The sequence below is a fragment of the Danio rerio genome, chromosome 4, assembly GCF_052040795.2.
Source record: "Danio rerio strain M-AB ecotype USA chromosome 4, GRCz13ab, whole genome shotgun sequence".
NCBI lineage: Eukaryota > Metazoa > Chordata > Actinopteri > Cypriniformes > Danionidae > Danio > Danio rerio.
This window is the reverse complement of record NC_141024.2, coordinates 22225001-22243661: the sequence shown is the minus strand read 5'-3', so window position 1 is coordinate 22243661 and position 18661 is coordinate 22225001. Positions and strand designations below refer to the sequence as shown.

Here is an 18661-nt window from a genome sequence, read left to right as displayed (position 1 = left end):
ATCTAAAATGATAAATTCTTTCCACCTACAGATGTTCAAGTCATCTGGTGAAATTGTATTAATGTCACAATGTATATCGCAGAATAAATGTTTGATTTTTTCCAATATCATGAAAATAAAAAAATTACTGGGAAAGTCAATTTACGGTTATTCACTGCATACATTGAGAACTTATTGTTAAAAGCTAGAGATTTTTACTGTAGCATTTTTACAGTTGAAATCCTCGCCATTATTCACTTCTTGACATTTTATTGGCTGTCTCCAGTAAATCATGTTAAAAATATATGATGCACAATCTTTTTTTTTTACTCAAAACTAATAAAAACTCCACAGCTCGCTCATATTTTTGCTCCTATTCCTTATAATGTAGAGTCTTATTTAAGCAGACCCAGGTTTTCTCCCTGCTGAATTTGTGAATGTGTGTGGAGCATCTTGCAGTATTCTCTCTATGGAGCGACTGTATTAAATCCAGCTGGGGCTCTGCTAGGTGAAGTGTGTGTGTGTGAGTGTGTGTGTGTGTGTGTGTGTGTGTGTGTGTGTGTGTGCGCGATGATGTTGCATAGCTGATGTCAGACAGATGTGTTCGCTCACCTCCTATTCTGCCTCGCTGTCTCAGCTCCGTCTGCCCTCCGTTTCCTTCCCAAACTATCAGTCCACACCTTGCACGAACCGGAAACCTCGTATGCCGGTCGGGTGGGCTGCACTTGACGCATATGTCAAAATGAGTGGGTCGTGACCCCATAGCAGGCAGCATTTCCTGTTGCTGTAAAAGAGGCCTAGCGGGAGCAGTGGAGATCAGAGCCGACCAGAAGCACATCCGGATCTGCATGAGCTCCAGCCATTCAAACCAATACATCAGGCCATAACGGTAGCAGCTCACTGAACCTGCATGCGGTGGAAAAATATGAGGATGAGAAGCTGTTCTGGCACACTGAAACACTGGGAGGTTGAGTGTGTCATATGCTATTATGGCTTATTTTAAATAGCATGAGTACGTTAGACATCTTTTAGTAAAATGTTTAATTCATTTTAGTCAGTTTTACATCTTACATATAATATTAGTAGTCAAGGAAGGACAAATCTAACGCAGATACTGTATTTTATACAGTATATTAATTTGAATGTGTTAACAAAACACTTGTCCTTGTAAAAACCAAAGCTTTTAAGCCTACATTTTAAGGATTCATTCATAGCAATGGTCACAAACTCAATTCCTGGAGGGCCGCAGCTCGGCATAGTAGTCTTGAACACCTTGATTAATTGGATGAGATGTGTTTGATTAGGATTGGAGCAAAACTGTGCAGAGCTGTGGCCCTCCAGGAATCGAGTTTGAGACCTATGATTCGTAGTATACTAGGGCTGTGTGATTAATCGAAATTGAATTGCAATTGCGATTTGAAATATATATGTATTATATGATTTCCCCCACCCAGAGCAAATAAGTGAGCACCAGCTGTATGTGACAGTCTTCCTAGCCAATTGAGTGAGCACGGTTTAGTTTTGCCCAATAAGAATTCCACAACCGAACGAGAAAGCCCACAATAAAACAAACACATAGAAAAGCACGAATAAGTGGGATGATGGCTTCTGCCACTTCAGAAGCATTAATAGATGAAGAAAAATAGCACGTCGGTTATATGGGAATATTTTGGTTTCAAAGTCACAGACACCGAACAAAAACAGGTCATTTGTAAGAGCTGTCGCAGAATTGTTGCCACAGAATGAGGAACTACAACAACCAGCAACTAAAAAAGCACCACAGGTGACTATATAAGGAGCATCTTGCTAAAAAGTCAACTAAAAGTATTGCCAGTGACATTCAATCTAATAGCCAGTAACAGCAAAGTACAATTTCAGAGTTGTTTTCATCTGTTACACCATATGAAAAAACATCATGAAGGCACCAGGAGATAACTAAACAAAATAAATTACTAAATAACTAAAGCCATAATTGGCTACTGTTTGCTCTAGAGAAAAAAAAAAGTGTTTAATTTCTGAATATTTATAAACAAAAAGAAGTTGGAGTTAGTTAATATCTTTTCTCTTGCTTTTTTAAACTAACACTCACTGCAAAATTAAATCCCAAATCAAATCAAATATCTGTTCAAAAAATTGCAATTAGATATTTACCCCAAATTGCTCAGCCCTATAGTATACTACTTGACTGTTGAATGCTTGATTTTGATTGGCTGACGAACATTGTAAGGTGTGCAGTAATTTTCAGACAAACGCACAGATGAAGTAGTTCCAATGTGGTTTTGACCACATTACAGTTCAATATCCACTTAGTTATTTTACAGGCTACATGCATCTTCACACAGCTAAATTAAGCTGGAATTCAGTGTAAAGATGCCATGTCACATTAAATGTTTCATGTAGCAGTTTGTGTAAATACAATTTTTTGAATATTTATGCCGCAGGTTTGGTTTCTGTGCTGCCTTTGCTGTGTGACGATGCCTTACAACTAGTGGAGTAATGGTGAAAACATGGTTCGGAACATAGGCTGCCTCAGATTTGAAATCCCCAGTGCTTGCTTTTTCTGTTTATTTTGAACAGGCAGAAGGGTTTTATAACAATCAGATACAGAATTGAACTAATTGTGATGCAAAAATACAAAATAAACACAATATCGAAAGATAAAAAAAACTTTATAATTACTGCTTATTAAACTTTCAAAGATCGAGCCCAACTCTTATAAATTCAGTAAGCTTCTAAACTGAAATCTCTCTTAGGAAAATGCTAGCACTGATTGAAGGTCCATTCATAACAGCGGGTGTAGGGGACAATAACTGTTCAATCTTAAGCGTGTGTGTAAAGGAAAAGATTCACTTGATTTTCTATGTAAAGGCAGTTGACAGTTATGTGTAAGCATTCGTGTCTCCTGCAGCACCTTGCACATGAGTGCCGCTCATTAACTAAAAAATACAATTTATTGGGTAATTTAATAGATAAAATAAATAATACTAGGTACAACTACTGTTTTTACAATACTGTGATAGTTGGGTTTAGCGATGGGATAGGGGTAGACGTTAATGAAATACAATTAATAGTAAAAAATAATATTAACCAAATTTTTGTTAACTTCTGGCAACAACCATATCTGATCTAACTACCAGCTTCTGTGTTCCAAGTTGGCATGACAATGGCAGCATAGCGGAACAATTTCTGTTCAATATCACGTTTTCAGATGCTAGGATGCTTTCTTTGTGAATGGCTGATAAGTTGCTGTATTCATAGTGTAAGCACATTAAGTTATTAGTATATGTTTTCCTCCTGAACCATCAGTGTAAGGGGGTGCGCACCCCTACTTACAAGGGTCAAAAATGTAATTAAAACAAATCAGAAGTCTTTGGATGAAATGCGTAAGAAACTAGCTCTACAAACAGGAGCTTTTTGTGTACAAAAACTTCACAAATGTCTTAAAATACAATATCTGAACAGTGTCTTTATAGGTGTAGTAACCATAAACAGAATAACTGACTATAAGAAAATAACGCGCACACTCAAGGTATAATGGCCAGTCCACACAGAAATGCCAACTGGCACAGCCGGGACTCAAACCAGCAACCTTCTTGCTGTGAGGCGACAGTGCTAACCACTGAGCCACCATTGACCCATCATCAATAATTCCTTAATTTCTACGCTCTACCTTTCACATAAACATAAACATAAAGTGGAAAATTATGAGAATGAGAAGTTTTTCTGGCACACTGGAAGACTTGGAGGTTGAGTATGTCATTTGCTATTATGGCTTATTTAAAATAACCTCAGATATAAAGTGACATATTCCAATTAAATGTCAGATTCATTTTAGTCATGTTGTACAGTACGTAATTTCAGTGGACAAGGATTGAGTAAACGATACTGTCATGCTCTACCTCTCAGAACCTGTGGTAAAAAAACATGTTTTTATGGATAAAAAAAATGTTTTTCATAGTAGAAAACTTGATTGAGTGTTTCATAAGCTACTGTATCATGACTTATTTTAAATAGCATTCATGCTTCAGATATATAGTTAAATACTCCAATATAATTTGGGGTTATTTTAGATTTATGTTCATTCATTCACTTATTCTCCTTTAGCTTAGTCCATTTATTAATCAGGGGTCGCCACAGCGGAATGAACCACCAACTATTCCAGCATATGTTTTACGCATGTCCTTCCAGCGTTGCCAGTACTGGGAAACACCTATACACTCTTCCATTCATAAGGCTATTAAAGGCCAGTTTCAGAGGAAACCATGCAATCCTCAAACAGAAATGCCAACTGGTCCAGCCGGGACTCGAACCAGCAACCTTTCTGCTCTGAGGCCACAGTGCTAACCACTCAGCCACTGTGCTGCTGATTTATGTTCATACATAATCTAAATACCCACACATTTCCTTGTCCTTGAAAAAACTAACATCATAATGAATATAGTATATTACAGTGTTTTTATTGGTTTTTCAGTATATTCACAACATCAGTTACTCATTCATATTTTAAAGCAACTCAAGTGGTAGTATCACATTTATTCTGTGTAATCTTGAGTATCATTAAATTGAATTTTATCAATAAATTCACCCACTCATGCAGTTTAAGGGGGACAGCTATAGCTTAAGCTATTTATGTATCATTTTTGACAACTAATAAAAATTATATTTATATGTATATAAAAGTATATGGTAGTCGATATGGATAAACGTGTGAATTGTTGTCATGCTGTATATGTATTCGTGTTGAAAAATAACATTTGTTCATACCATGTTATTTTTACTTTTTTAAGTAAGCAAAAATCACGCCAAACTGTAAGTGGAGCTCAAGTTGATTATATTCATTCATTTTCTTTTCGGCTTAGTCCCTTTATTATTCTGGGGTAGCCACAGCGGAATGATCCACCAACCTATCTAGCATACTGTATGTTTTATGCAGTGGATGCTCTCCAGCTGCAACCCATCAATGGGAAACATCCATACACACTCATTCATACACATACACCACGGACAATTACGCTCAACCAATTCACCAATACCACATGTTTTTGGACTTGTGGGGGAAACCGGAGCACCCCAAGGAAACCCACGTGAACACAGGGAGAACGTGCAAACTACCCACAGAAATGCCAACGGGGCTCGAACCAGCAAACTTCTTGCTGTGAAGCTATTGTGCTACCCACTGCACCACCATGCTGCCCAAGTTGATCATATGAAACATATAAATAAGATCATACAAAGTAGCCACCTAGTCATGCAAGCAACCTATCCAAATGTATAAATGAAATCAAATAGATTCCCTCAAATTAGTCACAGCGGAACACAAGCAGATCATGTGAAAACTTGTGAATGAGATCACACAAATGCCTACAAATTAGCCACCATGCGACTCAAGCAGATCATACAAAACTCTATGACTGATATTTTATTATGTCTATGTATTAGACACTGTGAAATGCAATAGAGAAACACATTAATCTTTTTGAAAACTGATAGCTTGCATCTCTTGAGTGGGAATTAATTTGGATGAAAGCATAAAAATATAACTATTGTCTTGATGTTTATTCATTAATTATTTTTTTTTAGCTTAGTCCCTTCATTAATCTGGGGTCACCACAGCGGAATGAAATGCCAACTTATCCAGCGGATGCCCTTTCAGTTGCAACCCAAGACAGGAAAATATCCATACACACTCATTTACACACAAACACTACGCACAATTTGGCTTACCGAATTCACCTATATCGCATGTCCAGTGAAGCGTGGTTCCACAAAAGAGATAAAGGCAATGTAAAATCAAGGTAAAGCTAAGTTATCACAGTGCACTTTTCTCTCATGCTTGCTTTTAAAAACAGTTTAGGTTTAGAGAAGGGTTTAGGTCAGTGGTCCTCATAGATGTGATGAAGAAGGATGTGTATCTGAAACGTACAACAAAATGTACCCAAAAAACAAACATTTATTAAAACCTTTTTAAGATCAAATTGTATAATGTATTTGTACAGATGCACATGAATGCATGAATGAGTTCATATTAAAACATGAATGCATAATGAATAAGATGAAGGTCATATGAAATCAACTGTGCAATGTAAAATGCAAACAAAAGCAAAATGCAATCAGATCCTATGAAAACATACAAATTACACAAGAAAAATACAAAAAAGAAAGATGATTCCAATTATGGGATGCAAATTGCTCATTTGAAACAAGAACTGAATAAATTAATAAATCATAAGAAAACATACAAGTGAGATCATACCAATTCCTATAAATTAGCCACTGTGAGATGGAAGTAGTGAAATGCAAGTTAAATACAGACATAATTGAACCACTTCAAATCATCATATAAGCAATAATCATTAATAAATAAATTATAATTTATTCTGGCGTATAGTGTTGCATGCAGAACTGTTGCAAACATTTTTTGTGTGTTGAATTTAAACAAACAAATTAAGTTTAATAATGTTCAACTTAATTTGTTTGTTTAAAGTCAGCCCAAATATATTGTTTACAACCACTTAACGTAAAAACAAAAATTGAGTAAATCCAAGGAATCATCTTTGAATAATTTTTTCAGTGTACGTTCACTTTTAAGAAGGTTTCTATGCAAAGTTTTAAAAACGAGAGCCTAGAAGTGAAGAATAGTTCACTCAACTCTCAATGGAATGGCCTGGTTAATAATCTAATATTAAATATTAAACCTCATTATTGTTAGGTGCATGTACTGTACATGCTAAGTGACTGATGATGCTGGTTTGCACCGTTTATGTTTTAACTATATGTTAGCTAGTTATTTCATTTTCAAGATCGGAGGTAAGCAGTTTTAGTATGGCATTAAAAGCCATGTAAAATTGTATTATACTGGTAACATTTAGCATCAAATAAAGCACATTATCAGTATCTGAGGTGATCATTGTCATAGTACTGTATGGCATACTGCTTTAAGCTGTGACATCATAGAAAAGGAAACTTCACACCATCGTGACCATCGTGGGTGGTTAGGATTAAAAACTCCATTTAAAGTCTGTGTGAACTAAAAGTAGCAGAGACTTATTATTTTATTATCATTTTTTAGTATGTTAATGTATTTTAACTGAAAAGGAAATTATTTAGTAGGGGTTTCCTTTTGCGCATCATTCCCTCATAGCAAACGGTAAGGAGGGTGGTTAAAAATACACTCAAAAAATTATATAATACTTATATCAAATGAGCTGAAACAACACAATTATTAAGTTTTTTTGGGGACAACTTAACTGTTTCATGTTCAATCCACTTAAATTCCTTCATGTTGTCTCAACCCAAATCGATTGTGTGATATCTGACTCAGCAATACAGTGTATTGTGGCTGAGGCTGTCAAACTGAGATCAGCATGGTCAATATTAATTTCACGCAAACTTTAACAAGGAAAAGACAGCTTTATCACGTTGCAATGTCACATTGCATGTAGCTAGGTCACTGTGTCATTTTTATGGTTACAGATAACAGAATATGTACATTCAGTGTCCAGTTTATTAGGTACACCTTACTAGTACCGGATTGGACCCCCTTTTGCCTTGAGATCTGTCATAATCCTTCATGGCATTTATTTTACATTCATTCATTTTCTTTTTGCCTTAGTGCCTTTATTAATCTGGGGTCACCACAGGGGAATGAACTGCCTAAATTTGACATGGTACTAGAAAATATTCCTCTGAGATTTTGGTTCATGTTGATGTGATAGCATCACGCAGTTGCTGCAGATTTGTCGGCTGTGAATCTTCCATTCCACCACATCGCAAAGTGGCTTTATTGGATTGAGTTCTGGTGACTGGAGGCCATTTGAGTACAGTTAACTCATTGTCATGTTCAAGAAACCAGTCGGAGATGATTCACGCCTTTTGACACGTTATCCTGCTGGAAGTAGCCATCAGAAGATGGGTACACTGTGGTCATAAAGGGATGGACATAGTCAGCATAATACTCAGGCAGGCTGTGACGTTGACACGATGCTCAATTGGTACTAATGGGCCCAAAGTGTGCCAAGAAAACATACCCCACACCATTATACCACCACCAGCAGCCTCAACCTTTGATACAAGGCAGGATGGATCCATTCGAACCATACGAATGTCACAGCAGAAATCGAGACTCATCAGACCAGGCAAGTTTTTCCAATTTTCTATTCTACATATTTTGGTGATTCTGTGCAAAATGCAGCTTTAGTTTCTTGTTCTTAGCTGACAGGAGTGGCACCTGGTGTGGTCTTCTGTTGTTGTAGCCCATCCAACTCAAGGTTGAACAGGTGTACCTAATAAAGTGGCCGGTAAGTGTATATTCATGTTATATAAAAAAGATATCTGCAAAAACACAGGTGTAATCTGGAATTGTAGTTTTCATGAGTTTTCTGACCTAGCCGTGGTATTTCTGATGCCTGTCACTCGCTGATTTAGGATTATTTTTAAATCAGCAGTTCTAGAGGTGCAGGGCAGGGATGGGTATCAACACGGTCCCAGAGGTCTTATAAATTTGGTCAGTTTACTGGGTGAACGCAGCCCTCGGCTCACTCTGCAGTCCAGCTAGTAATCCCAGTACTTCCTCTAGCCCTCTTTCCTGCTCTCCGCTCCTCAGCCCAAGTCCTAATTCATTTTCTGTAACTAACAGCCGTTGTTTCCCGATTGTCACGCTCCCATCGCTTGCTGCAGGAATGTAAGTGCGTGTGTGTGTGTGTGCGTGTGTGAGGTTTTGTTTTTGACCTTGGCTGTGTGAGTGTGTGATGACTCTCTACATTGTTCTGTGTGTGAGGGTTGTGTGTGCTGTAATTACTCCCTCGAGAGCGAAGGATTGGTTCATGCACAGCTCATGACATGACCAGCACAGAGCCATTAAAATTATAGGGCAGAGTGTTGCCAGCAGATCTGGATATGTCATTATTTTTAACACCACCTCTGAACCCCCCCGCCCCCACCCCCCCGAGTCACACACTTTTCTTCCTGTATATCATGGCACAGGTAGAGAGGAGTGTGTTATGGTCAGTTATTCAGTCATGAATAGGTCAGGTTTCTTTATATCTCATCTCACACTGCTGGCAGAACACAGTTTTGGAGCTTTCACTGTAACATTTGTAGTGGTTTCAAACATTTTGTTATTGAATTCCTTAAAAAATATAAGTTATTGTTGTGTAAATTTACAATGGATGTATAAACACAATGTGTGCTAGAAAAGAGAAGTAAACAAATGCAGGGTTGCACATGTTCCATGTTTTCTCAACACAACTTAATTAATTTAACTTAAAGTAAGTTTATTAAAAGTCAAGTGCTATTTTGGGGTTTCCGCCTGTATTTTGCCTACCCAAATCCGCATGCAGAGGTGTAAATGCAAAAGTTTGGTAACATTTTAAAGAAAACTCTTTGAATTTTTTAAAAACACTGTTGAAAGTGATTAAAATAATCATATATGTTCGCTGTATATAATAAATATAGGCGCTTTTTTTTTTAAACTAAAATTTGAAAGTGTACGTTTTAGGTTCTGTGTGGTCTAGGCTGCTGTCATTAATTTTGGTGGTTCCTGCCGATGTCAGTAATCATAGCAAAAAGAAAAATGTCTCTATCATAATCCATGCAAAAGTTATTATATTCCAACTGATGAGAGAACAGAACCACTTATGGGGTTATAGGGCCAGTATGGACCTTTAAAATTCAAAGAATGCGGACGTAAATGACGTCACACAAAGAATTAAAATGTCCCAAAAATATATATATATTTTTTAAGTAGTTTGTTTAGTACAAAATGTTTTTACAAAATAGGAAATCTAGTAAAGGTTAGTTAATGAATTTACTTATGTGAACAAACAGTAAACAACGCATTTATAGCAGTATTTACTCATCTGTTAACTAGCAAAGTAGTTAACTTTATTTGCTACTAAATGAAAATAAAGGATGGCATGATGGTTCAGTGGTTCACTGTTGCCTCACAGCAAGATAGTCACTGGTTTAAGCCCCGGCTTTGCCAAATCAGACTTAATACTTAAGGCTTGATATTATCATCATCATTTCATATTACATTCATACACTCTAAAAGACAGCCCAACACAATCCGATTAATTGAACACAAATGTTTTTACGAATTTAGGTGAACTGAACATAAAACAATTAAGTTGTCCCAAAAAAAACTCAAACATTGTGTTGATTTTAAATAAGTAGTTTGAGCATTATAATAAAATAATGATAATAAAAAAAAGTTAGTGTATCATAATTTTAAGTTCTTTAAAGTTGACAGTCTGATAGTTTTTGTCAAATAAAGCCAATAAACTCTTCAATTGCACAAAATAAAGTAAAAAAAACTGCCCTTCTGAAAAATAAAATCAAAATTGCGAGCAAAAAAAGCCAAAATTGCAATAAAATACTGTGTATAAAATTTGATACTTTCACTATTGCAGGATATAGTTACAATGCAATAAAAAATATTCTCAACTGGTCAGAAATGTGAGAAAGTCAAAACTTTGAGATATAAAGAAATAATTACACTTTATTTATGAGAAATTTAATTTAAATAGTAAAATAACACTTTAATTATGAGAGATAGTGACAATTCTGATAAATGACGTCAAAAATAATAAAAATAGACAAGTGAAAGGACAAAAATCTGAATAGCAAGTTCTGATTATTCTGAGTTTGTATGCATTAATTCTGATTCTGAATTGTAAGAAAAACACTATGAGAAATCCAGTGTTGGAAAAACATGATTTGACCACACATTGAGACTGAACTTTTACACACACACACACACACACACACACACACACACACACACACACACACACACACACACACACACACACACACACACACACACACACACACACACACACACACACACACATACACAGGAAATGTCAGTTTTCTGATCTTATGTTGTTTTCACAGATCATTCAAGATGCTGTATGCAGTGATAGAGTGATCTATACATGATGAATGGAGCCATGAAATCAGAGAACTTACACTTGACGAAATCTGATCACAAGTGGTCACAGGAGACATATCTGAGACGCTTGTTACAACCAGGTGTAAACAGTGATGTGTCTCAGCTGACCACTTGTGACTGGAAACCCCCCAAAATGGTCCTGTGTGCTATTATAATCCTGAAGGCTAGTGATATAGAAAAACATACATATATGGAGACTTATTTACTTCTATGAAAATGGAAAACAAAGCAAACAAAGTTGGCACATTATCGCTCCAAAAGTAGAAACATATTTCTAGCACATTCACACAAAGAAGTGACATTAACACAAAGCTCGAAATGTTTTTGTGTGAATGTGCTATAAATATTTGTCTGCCTTTGAAGCCATTGTTCAACAACTTTATTTATTCCTTCATGGTTGAAAACCCATCAAATCTTTCCTTTTATTGAATTTCATTCAAGTTTCTTTTAGATAATGTATCATATATAGACTGATTTTACAATTTTTTTTATTACTAGCACATTTTGATTTTGTAGGTTTTGATGTTAACCTGTGTCTTTGTGAAATAGAAGTGTTTAAATGTACTTTAGATCTTCCATATACTATAATATAAATATAATAAATATATAGCCATTTTGCCGTGCTTAAAATGAGTACATGACTGTTTTATGACTGTTTCCAAAGTACCTTTGTCACAAATGTTAATGGCCAGGTTTCCATTCTAATGTGAACCTTTTCAAAGTTCACATTCATTCATTTGCCTTTGGCTTAGTCCCTTTATTTATCAGGGATCGCCACAGCGGAATAAACTGCCAACTTATCCAGCATATGTTTCACGCAGTAGAAGCCCTTCCAGCCACAACCCAGTACTGGGAAGCACCCATACACTCTCACCTTTACACATGCTCTCATACACTACAGCCAGTTTAGTTCATTCAATTCCCCTATACTGCATGTCTTTGGACTGTGGGGGAAACCGGAGCACCGAGAGGAAACCTACACCAACACAGGGAGAACAAACTCCACTAAGAAACGCCAACTGACCCAGCCAGGGCTTGATCCAGCGACCTTCTTGCTGTAAGGCAACAGCTCTAACCACTGAGCCACTGTATCGCCTTCAAAGTACACAAAAAAGAAAGAAAAAAAAAACTAAATGTGAATTAGACGTGTTTCCATCAGTTTGTTAGAGTTGCTCACTGCAGTACTGATAACCTAGCAACCCACAGTAAACAAGGCAGCTAACTGAGACTGTCATGTGGGTGTAATTTCCACTATGTCAGAGTTTATTATACAAATGTGTTTCCATTTCCTATTATACACATTAAGCAAAATAAATGAATAAATCCAAAACCACTTTGTTATGATTATCAGCGATCCAGCCTGTGCAGATCGCTGGTAAACATGCAGTACACAATGGACTACAAATCCGCCATTATATGGACTACAAGATCCAGTCATGCAACACACACACCTGCTCCAAATCTCTGTTGATTAGACTCAAACAGCTAATGCTGCACACAGACTGACTCATGGACTATTTATACAGCGCACACACACAAATCATGGCTAAGTCTTGTTATACTGAATGTGAACATTATGACGTGTTTTCCTTGCCTTGTCTTTATGACCCTCGCCTTGTTTGTTTGTTTACGTTGTCTGCAGCCTGCCTGTACTAACTATCTGCCTGTTATTTGACTATGACTCTGGATTTCCTGTGCACATCTGTTTGCCCCTGTGTGCCTGACCATCCTGCTAATAAACCCTGCATTTGGATCCGCACTGCTTTTGATAGCGTCACTTCAGATTACCTAAAATTTTTTTTGAGGATTAAAGGATTTTTGTTAAAAGTTTTTTATCACTCATCGTTTCCTATGTGGATTAACACAAGGTGATTGCCTAAGGTCCCGTGAAGTGCTTTAAAATACGCATTTTTATTTAATGTTTGACATAGTGTCAACCGAAGCACGAAGAGAGGGTGGGACATAGTGTAGCCCCTCCCCTTTTAAAAAATCAGCCAACAGTTTTTTGTTTCGTCACAGCTCTACCAGTGAGAGTGTTTAAGCTCAAGTGCATCAAATGAAAAGCAAATGAAGGCATGTCAGATAGCAGAGAGTAGGGCTGTCGTGATAGCATTAATTAATCTTACGATTAAGTATCACAATACTAAGTAGTATTGCGATACTGTAATTCTTAACTTAAATTAAAAAGAAAATGGATTTTAAAAAAACTATATTTTGTGTTATAATAGGCCCACTTGAATGTAATTCATAATTCTAAGACCAAAAAGTATTATTTGCACCCTACTTCACCTGAAACTTATTCATTCTATTTGTTTATTTTGCAGATAACTGACATACAAAAATACAATAAAATAAAGATACAAATGACATTTGTAACAAAAGATAATTTTTCCAACAAAACTAGGCTATATGAAGCGGTCAAAAATTGTTTCAATGTTTTCTGTTGCTATTTTGGGTTTTACCAGATAACAATCCAAAGTAATTTAAAATTTCAGTTTGTGAGTCGTTCTTTTAAAGAGATTGTCGTGGTTGCTGTAGCTACTAAATCATATTAACAGGAACAGAAATGAACCGATTAAGATGTGCGATTAAACTGAAGCATTAGAAAACGTGCAATAGGCTACCATAAAATTCTACAGTTTTGCAACCTTAAAGTGCTCCACACACTATTCAATAAAATGGTTTATTGTTACACAAATGTGTGAGCATTTTAGTGACTTTTTCCACAGGCAACATTATCTATTGCAGATAAACCATTAATAACAATTCTACCGTTTACAAACTACAGTGGCACCAGCCTGATCTCACTAGAAAACGTAAGTATTTTACATTTTGTCAGTTTAGTGTCTAATTCCGACGAATTCAGTCATACAAAAATGTACAATTTTAAAAAGGAGACGTGGCACCCAACCCCACCCCTAACCTAAACTGTCATTGGGTGATGAGCAAATCGTACTAAATTGTACGCATTAGACCGTACGAATTCAAACGAATCAGCCACAAAATCAAAAAGTTACGAATTGCTGTGAAATTGCATTGGTGGCACCGCTAGTATTTTGGAGCCATAGTATCTCAATACTACCATTGTACCGGTAAAGCGCGCAACCCTAGTAGAGAGCATTTAATTTGTCATGATTTGATGAGAAATTGAAGTGTGAGTTGACGTGAATAAAACTGTTGATCCATTTAGGCGGAACTGACTAACTTCAAGTTTTACATGTTTCTATCAGTTTTATATCTTCAAAATGAGAATTTTGTCACTGTGCTCACTAGCTAATATGATCTTCTTTTGATGTATTAAAATACACAATTTACAAGTTTAAATATAAAATAACCAGAAGTATATTTTAGTTTTCCATAAACACTTGTCAGCAAAATACTATTCATAAAATGTACTTAAGGAAATTCTCAGTTCAGTTACTTGCATGTAATCAAACTTTTAAAGTTATGATACTTATATTTGAATTCATTCATTCATATATTATAAGCAATTGCACATAACATCCAATAAATTGTGTTAAAACATGACATTAAGTTCAGTTTTTACTACATTAATTTTGCTTTGTATCTTCTCCCACAATAAGCATATACACACCTTTATGTATTAAAACAGTAATGACCGAATGTAAATATTGAGACAAGGCCTAATAAATATTCATATCTCACCATGCTTTGCTAAGTTTGCTAAGTAATTTAAGACTGCTTATTATTTACTTTTTTATTCTTATTTTGTTCAGTATAGCACTGTGTGTATGTTTAGACCTCACTGACACATGTCTGTGTGAGTGTATGCATGTGTGTGTTTAGATCGTCCTGTCACAGGGGAACAGAGTCATACGGCCTGTGAACTCAGGCTGAAGATCAGGTGTCGTTATGGGTTTTGTAGAGGAGCTGAACTTTCACCTTTCAACCCCTGACATCTCACCTGCCCTGACCCGCATCCAGCACTTTCCAAGGCCACGTTCACTCAAATACAACAGAGACAAAAACAGAAAACAACTACATCATTTTCATCTGTATATATTTTTTGCAAAATATGTAAATGCTGTGATGTCTCTTGATTTGTGACATTGTACTTGATTGCCCCGCATACTTTGACATTTCATTCGTCAAAAATATTATCTGAAACATAAAAAACCCTGATTAGCTTTAATAATGTGGTGTTTTTGCAGCCATTTCTTTTTCAATCATAAACTTGTATGTGAAGAAAGACGCTTTATGGAACGTTGTGTTTGAATACAGAAGGTTTTTAGTGGGACTAATTTCCCTTTAGTTCAAGTCTGAGCTAAATGCATAAAGAATGAGTCAATGCTGGCCGCGGTGAGCATGACTAACTCACACTGGGTCAATAACTTGATCTCACTCTCTGACTACATATACATGAAGGCTAATGTGTGCGCTTCGGCAATGTTTCGTTCACGCTGTTTTCGATTTCAGCAAAAACAAAGAAAGCTTGGTGAGAGACAATGCTCTGTGCGGAACAAACCAGTAGAGATGAATCAATCATCACTGCAGCATTCACTATTGTTCCACTGGCACACATGATGGAAAACCTGGCAGCATCCTAAACATCTAAGAGGTGCAAATCAAAGCTTTCAACCGGATCCTGGAGAGAAATTGATCAATTTCTACATCGTTTAGCCATGTGTAACTAATTCTAATTATAACAAAGTATGATTCAGTGAACTAAATTGATATATTTCAATTATATTTCATTTATCAATGAAACTTTCAGTGTTTTGTTTGGTATCTAGATCTGCTGGTTTCAGACTGTTTGTGTAATATACAGACTGCTGGCCCGATCATGTTTTAACAATGGTACGAACTATTTTAGGGATGGTTCAAATGTAGATTTATGTTATCTATTGATGAGGGAAACACATTTCCATTCACACCAGGCATTTAGATTAGTCTTATTTGTCCACTTTTTCAGATGAAAGGTTCTAGAGCAATGGTCTCCATCTCAAATTCCTGGAGAGCCACAGCTCTGCATAGTTTAGCTACAACCACCTCCAACTCACACATGCTGCGATTACCCTAGAGTTTGAGCATGCAAAATTCTGTTATACAGCGCTGCGAAAAAGGGGCGGGATTAAACAAGATGATTAGACATTTAAAAAGTGATCGATTGGTTTATGTTTAAAATTTTTGTCCAGAGAGGTCATGTTTTGATCTTCGATTGGTCTCACGCAATCATGTGATGCGATTTCGCAGGTCAGAGTTCACCAAGCTTGAACTTTCCAACGCAGCAAAAGGCAAAACCTGTAGCAGTAGCTTAGCGTATCCGGTCTGACGCATTCGTGTGCGTATAAATGGAAGTCTATGGGGAGAAATGTCAAGTGTGAGCGCAGCTTAATAATCCATTGTAGTCTTGAACACCTTGATTTGTTGGGTCAGCTAATGTGTTTGATTAGGGTTGGAGCAAAACTGTGCACAGCAATATATTTATTATTTATTTTTGATGATGTTCCTATTGAGGAATTTATCTTCTACCTTTAAACTCTTAAATCAAATAATAACAAATATTTTCAAACACTGAAAATAATTCTACTTTGTGTCTTTACAAATTAAACTTACATTTATGTAAGGGATCAGACTAATCATTCAATACTATTTTTTATACTGTTTCGCAAAATCCTCCCTATATGTTGATATATGCTGTTGCTATATGCTGTTGCTTTTACACTTTTTTTCACTGCCAAAACAAATTTAGGATTTTCAGTGGCAAAACCTCACCTAGGCTGAGCTGGAGCATCTTAAGAAATTTTTTTTTACACATTTTTAAACCAGACAAAAGCCACATTCGATTTTTCCAGTAAGGATTCCATTAGCATTCATTAACATTAATTTAGAAGTTCCTCTAATCAATTCAGAATCAACAAAAAAACACCTGACAATTCACCTCACAATTCTTCCAGCATTGATTCACTACACCAACCGCACCTTTCTCACATTAACTTCCATTCTTTAAATAGTAGTTCATTATTACTCCATATTATTAAAGTAACTTATAGCCCAAATCACATTTCATGCTTGAGCTAGTCTGTTAGCCAAATCTCTTGATCTCTATAATCGTCCAATTATAAACTAGGTTTTGACCTATGGTTTAGATGCTGCAAAATGAATTACCTAAACAAAAGGGTTTTGAACACAAATGGTGTCTTTTCTGCATGAGTTTCAGAGATCTCTGAGAGGAACTAAACTACTAAAGCAATCAAGAGGAACGATCAAACCAGACTTTACAATGGTACACTTCACTGATCAAAAGAGGTGTTATTGGCAAGCACCATAACGAGCAAACCAGATATATGCTTTATAGCAGCGTATGGGTAGTTGACAAAAAGCCAGTTAAAATGCTTCTTTTTTGTCAAACAATTTGGTTTGAAGTCTGATATTTGACAAATATAAGACATATTTTATTTTATTAGCTATTATTTATTTTCTGAACTGCATTGTTAATGTGTCTATTGGTTTGACATAGCAAAAATTAAGAAAAACAACTTTTATATTATATTTATAATATACAAATAGCCTGAGAGTGTTTTATCTTCATTGTTGGACTCTTATCTTCATACAGTGCTGATTATTATATATGATTTTGTTTTTCTCCATGATTTGTCAGACTTGTTGAACATTTTCAATGAATAAAGGTGTCAAACCAAAGGACAAATAAACTTCATTTTAAAGTGTTACAAAAAACATATTTGTTAAAAATTCTGAGAAAAAATAACTTAACAGGTGCATGTTGAATAGGGTTCATCCACTAATTCAAGTTTTCTCTATAATTACCAATTTAAAATGAGCGTATAGTGCTAAACCAGAGAACATGATTTTCAGTAACCAAACGTATCAAGTTCCTATGTTTTTAGAAAAAAAAAATTTAGGAAAAAGATATTACTATATAAACCAAGATAAAGGAACTACAAATGTAAACAGCCTTTTATACTGTCTATGAATGCTTTATTCTTGACTAATAATATAAATTACACAAAATGCTCAACATTTACATTCAGTTTTTGCTATTTGTATTTTTTATTATCTGTTGTTCAAGAAAATGTATTTATATTTTTATAAAAAAAATAAAAGTATTATTTTACTTTTATTTTATTAGCAATTTTTTTTTTTTTTTTTTTTACTTTTTACTGACTTTACATACTTTTAAATTTGTCCCATGTTGTGACATGGCAAAAAACAACATCTCTTTATAATATATACAAAAAACAACTCTTTATAATATAACTAAAATATCCACTAGTAAAATTAGGCCGAGGTATTTATTACAAATTTTATCAATTGCTTTGGCTAAGTTCTCGATTGAAATTTTTATTTTTACAAAACAATAAGTTTAGATCTCTGAACAATTAGCATATTGTTCACTTCAGAGAGGGATTTATTATTAATTTGAGCAAATTGCAAATGCTTTGGCACGTGTGCAGTACAGTACAATTTTTGTTTTCACAAAAACTAATTGCATATGGCTTGTTAATCACAATGGATGAGTAGATTCTCATTTAATCTGTCAAACTTTTCACAACTTCTCAATCATTTTTTTATTGTGTGTACCATCACACTCAAAACTGTTTATTTACTTTTCAAACATTTGTATACATGCATGTTTACACCATAAATATCTGATATTGACATTGTTTGTAATGTCTGCTAAATTGGTAAATGACATCGTTACAATACAATTTGCTTTATGTATTTATCAATCTAATTTGGTAGCAT

General features: G+C 35.4%; 1 protein-coding gene across 11 annotated transcripts in view; it reads right to left on the bottom strand.

Moving 5' to 3' along the window:
* Positions 1 to 18661, bottom strand: part of myf6 (myogenic factor 6) — a 69893-nt gene that overhangs the window by 41566 nt on the left and 9666 nt on the right. For all 11 annotated transcript variants that reach the window (XM_087246356.1, XM_087246358.1, XM_087246363.1 and 8 more), the window contains exon 3: positions 592 to 885. In XM_087246356.1, the coding sequence (XP_087102482.1) occupies positions 592 to 856 (265 nt within the window). In that variant the 5' untranslated portion in view covers positions 857 to 885. The remainder of the gene's footprint in view (positions 1 to 591; positions 886 to 18661) is intronic.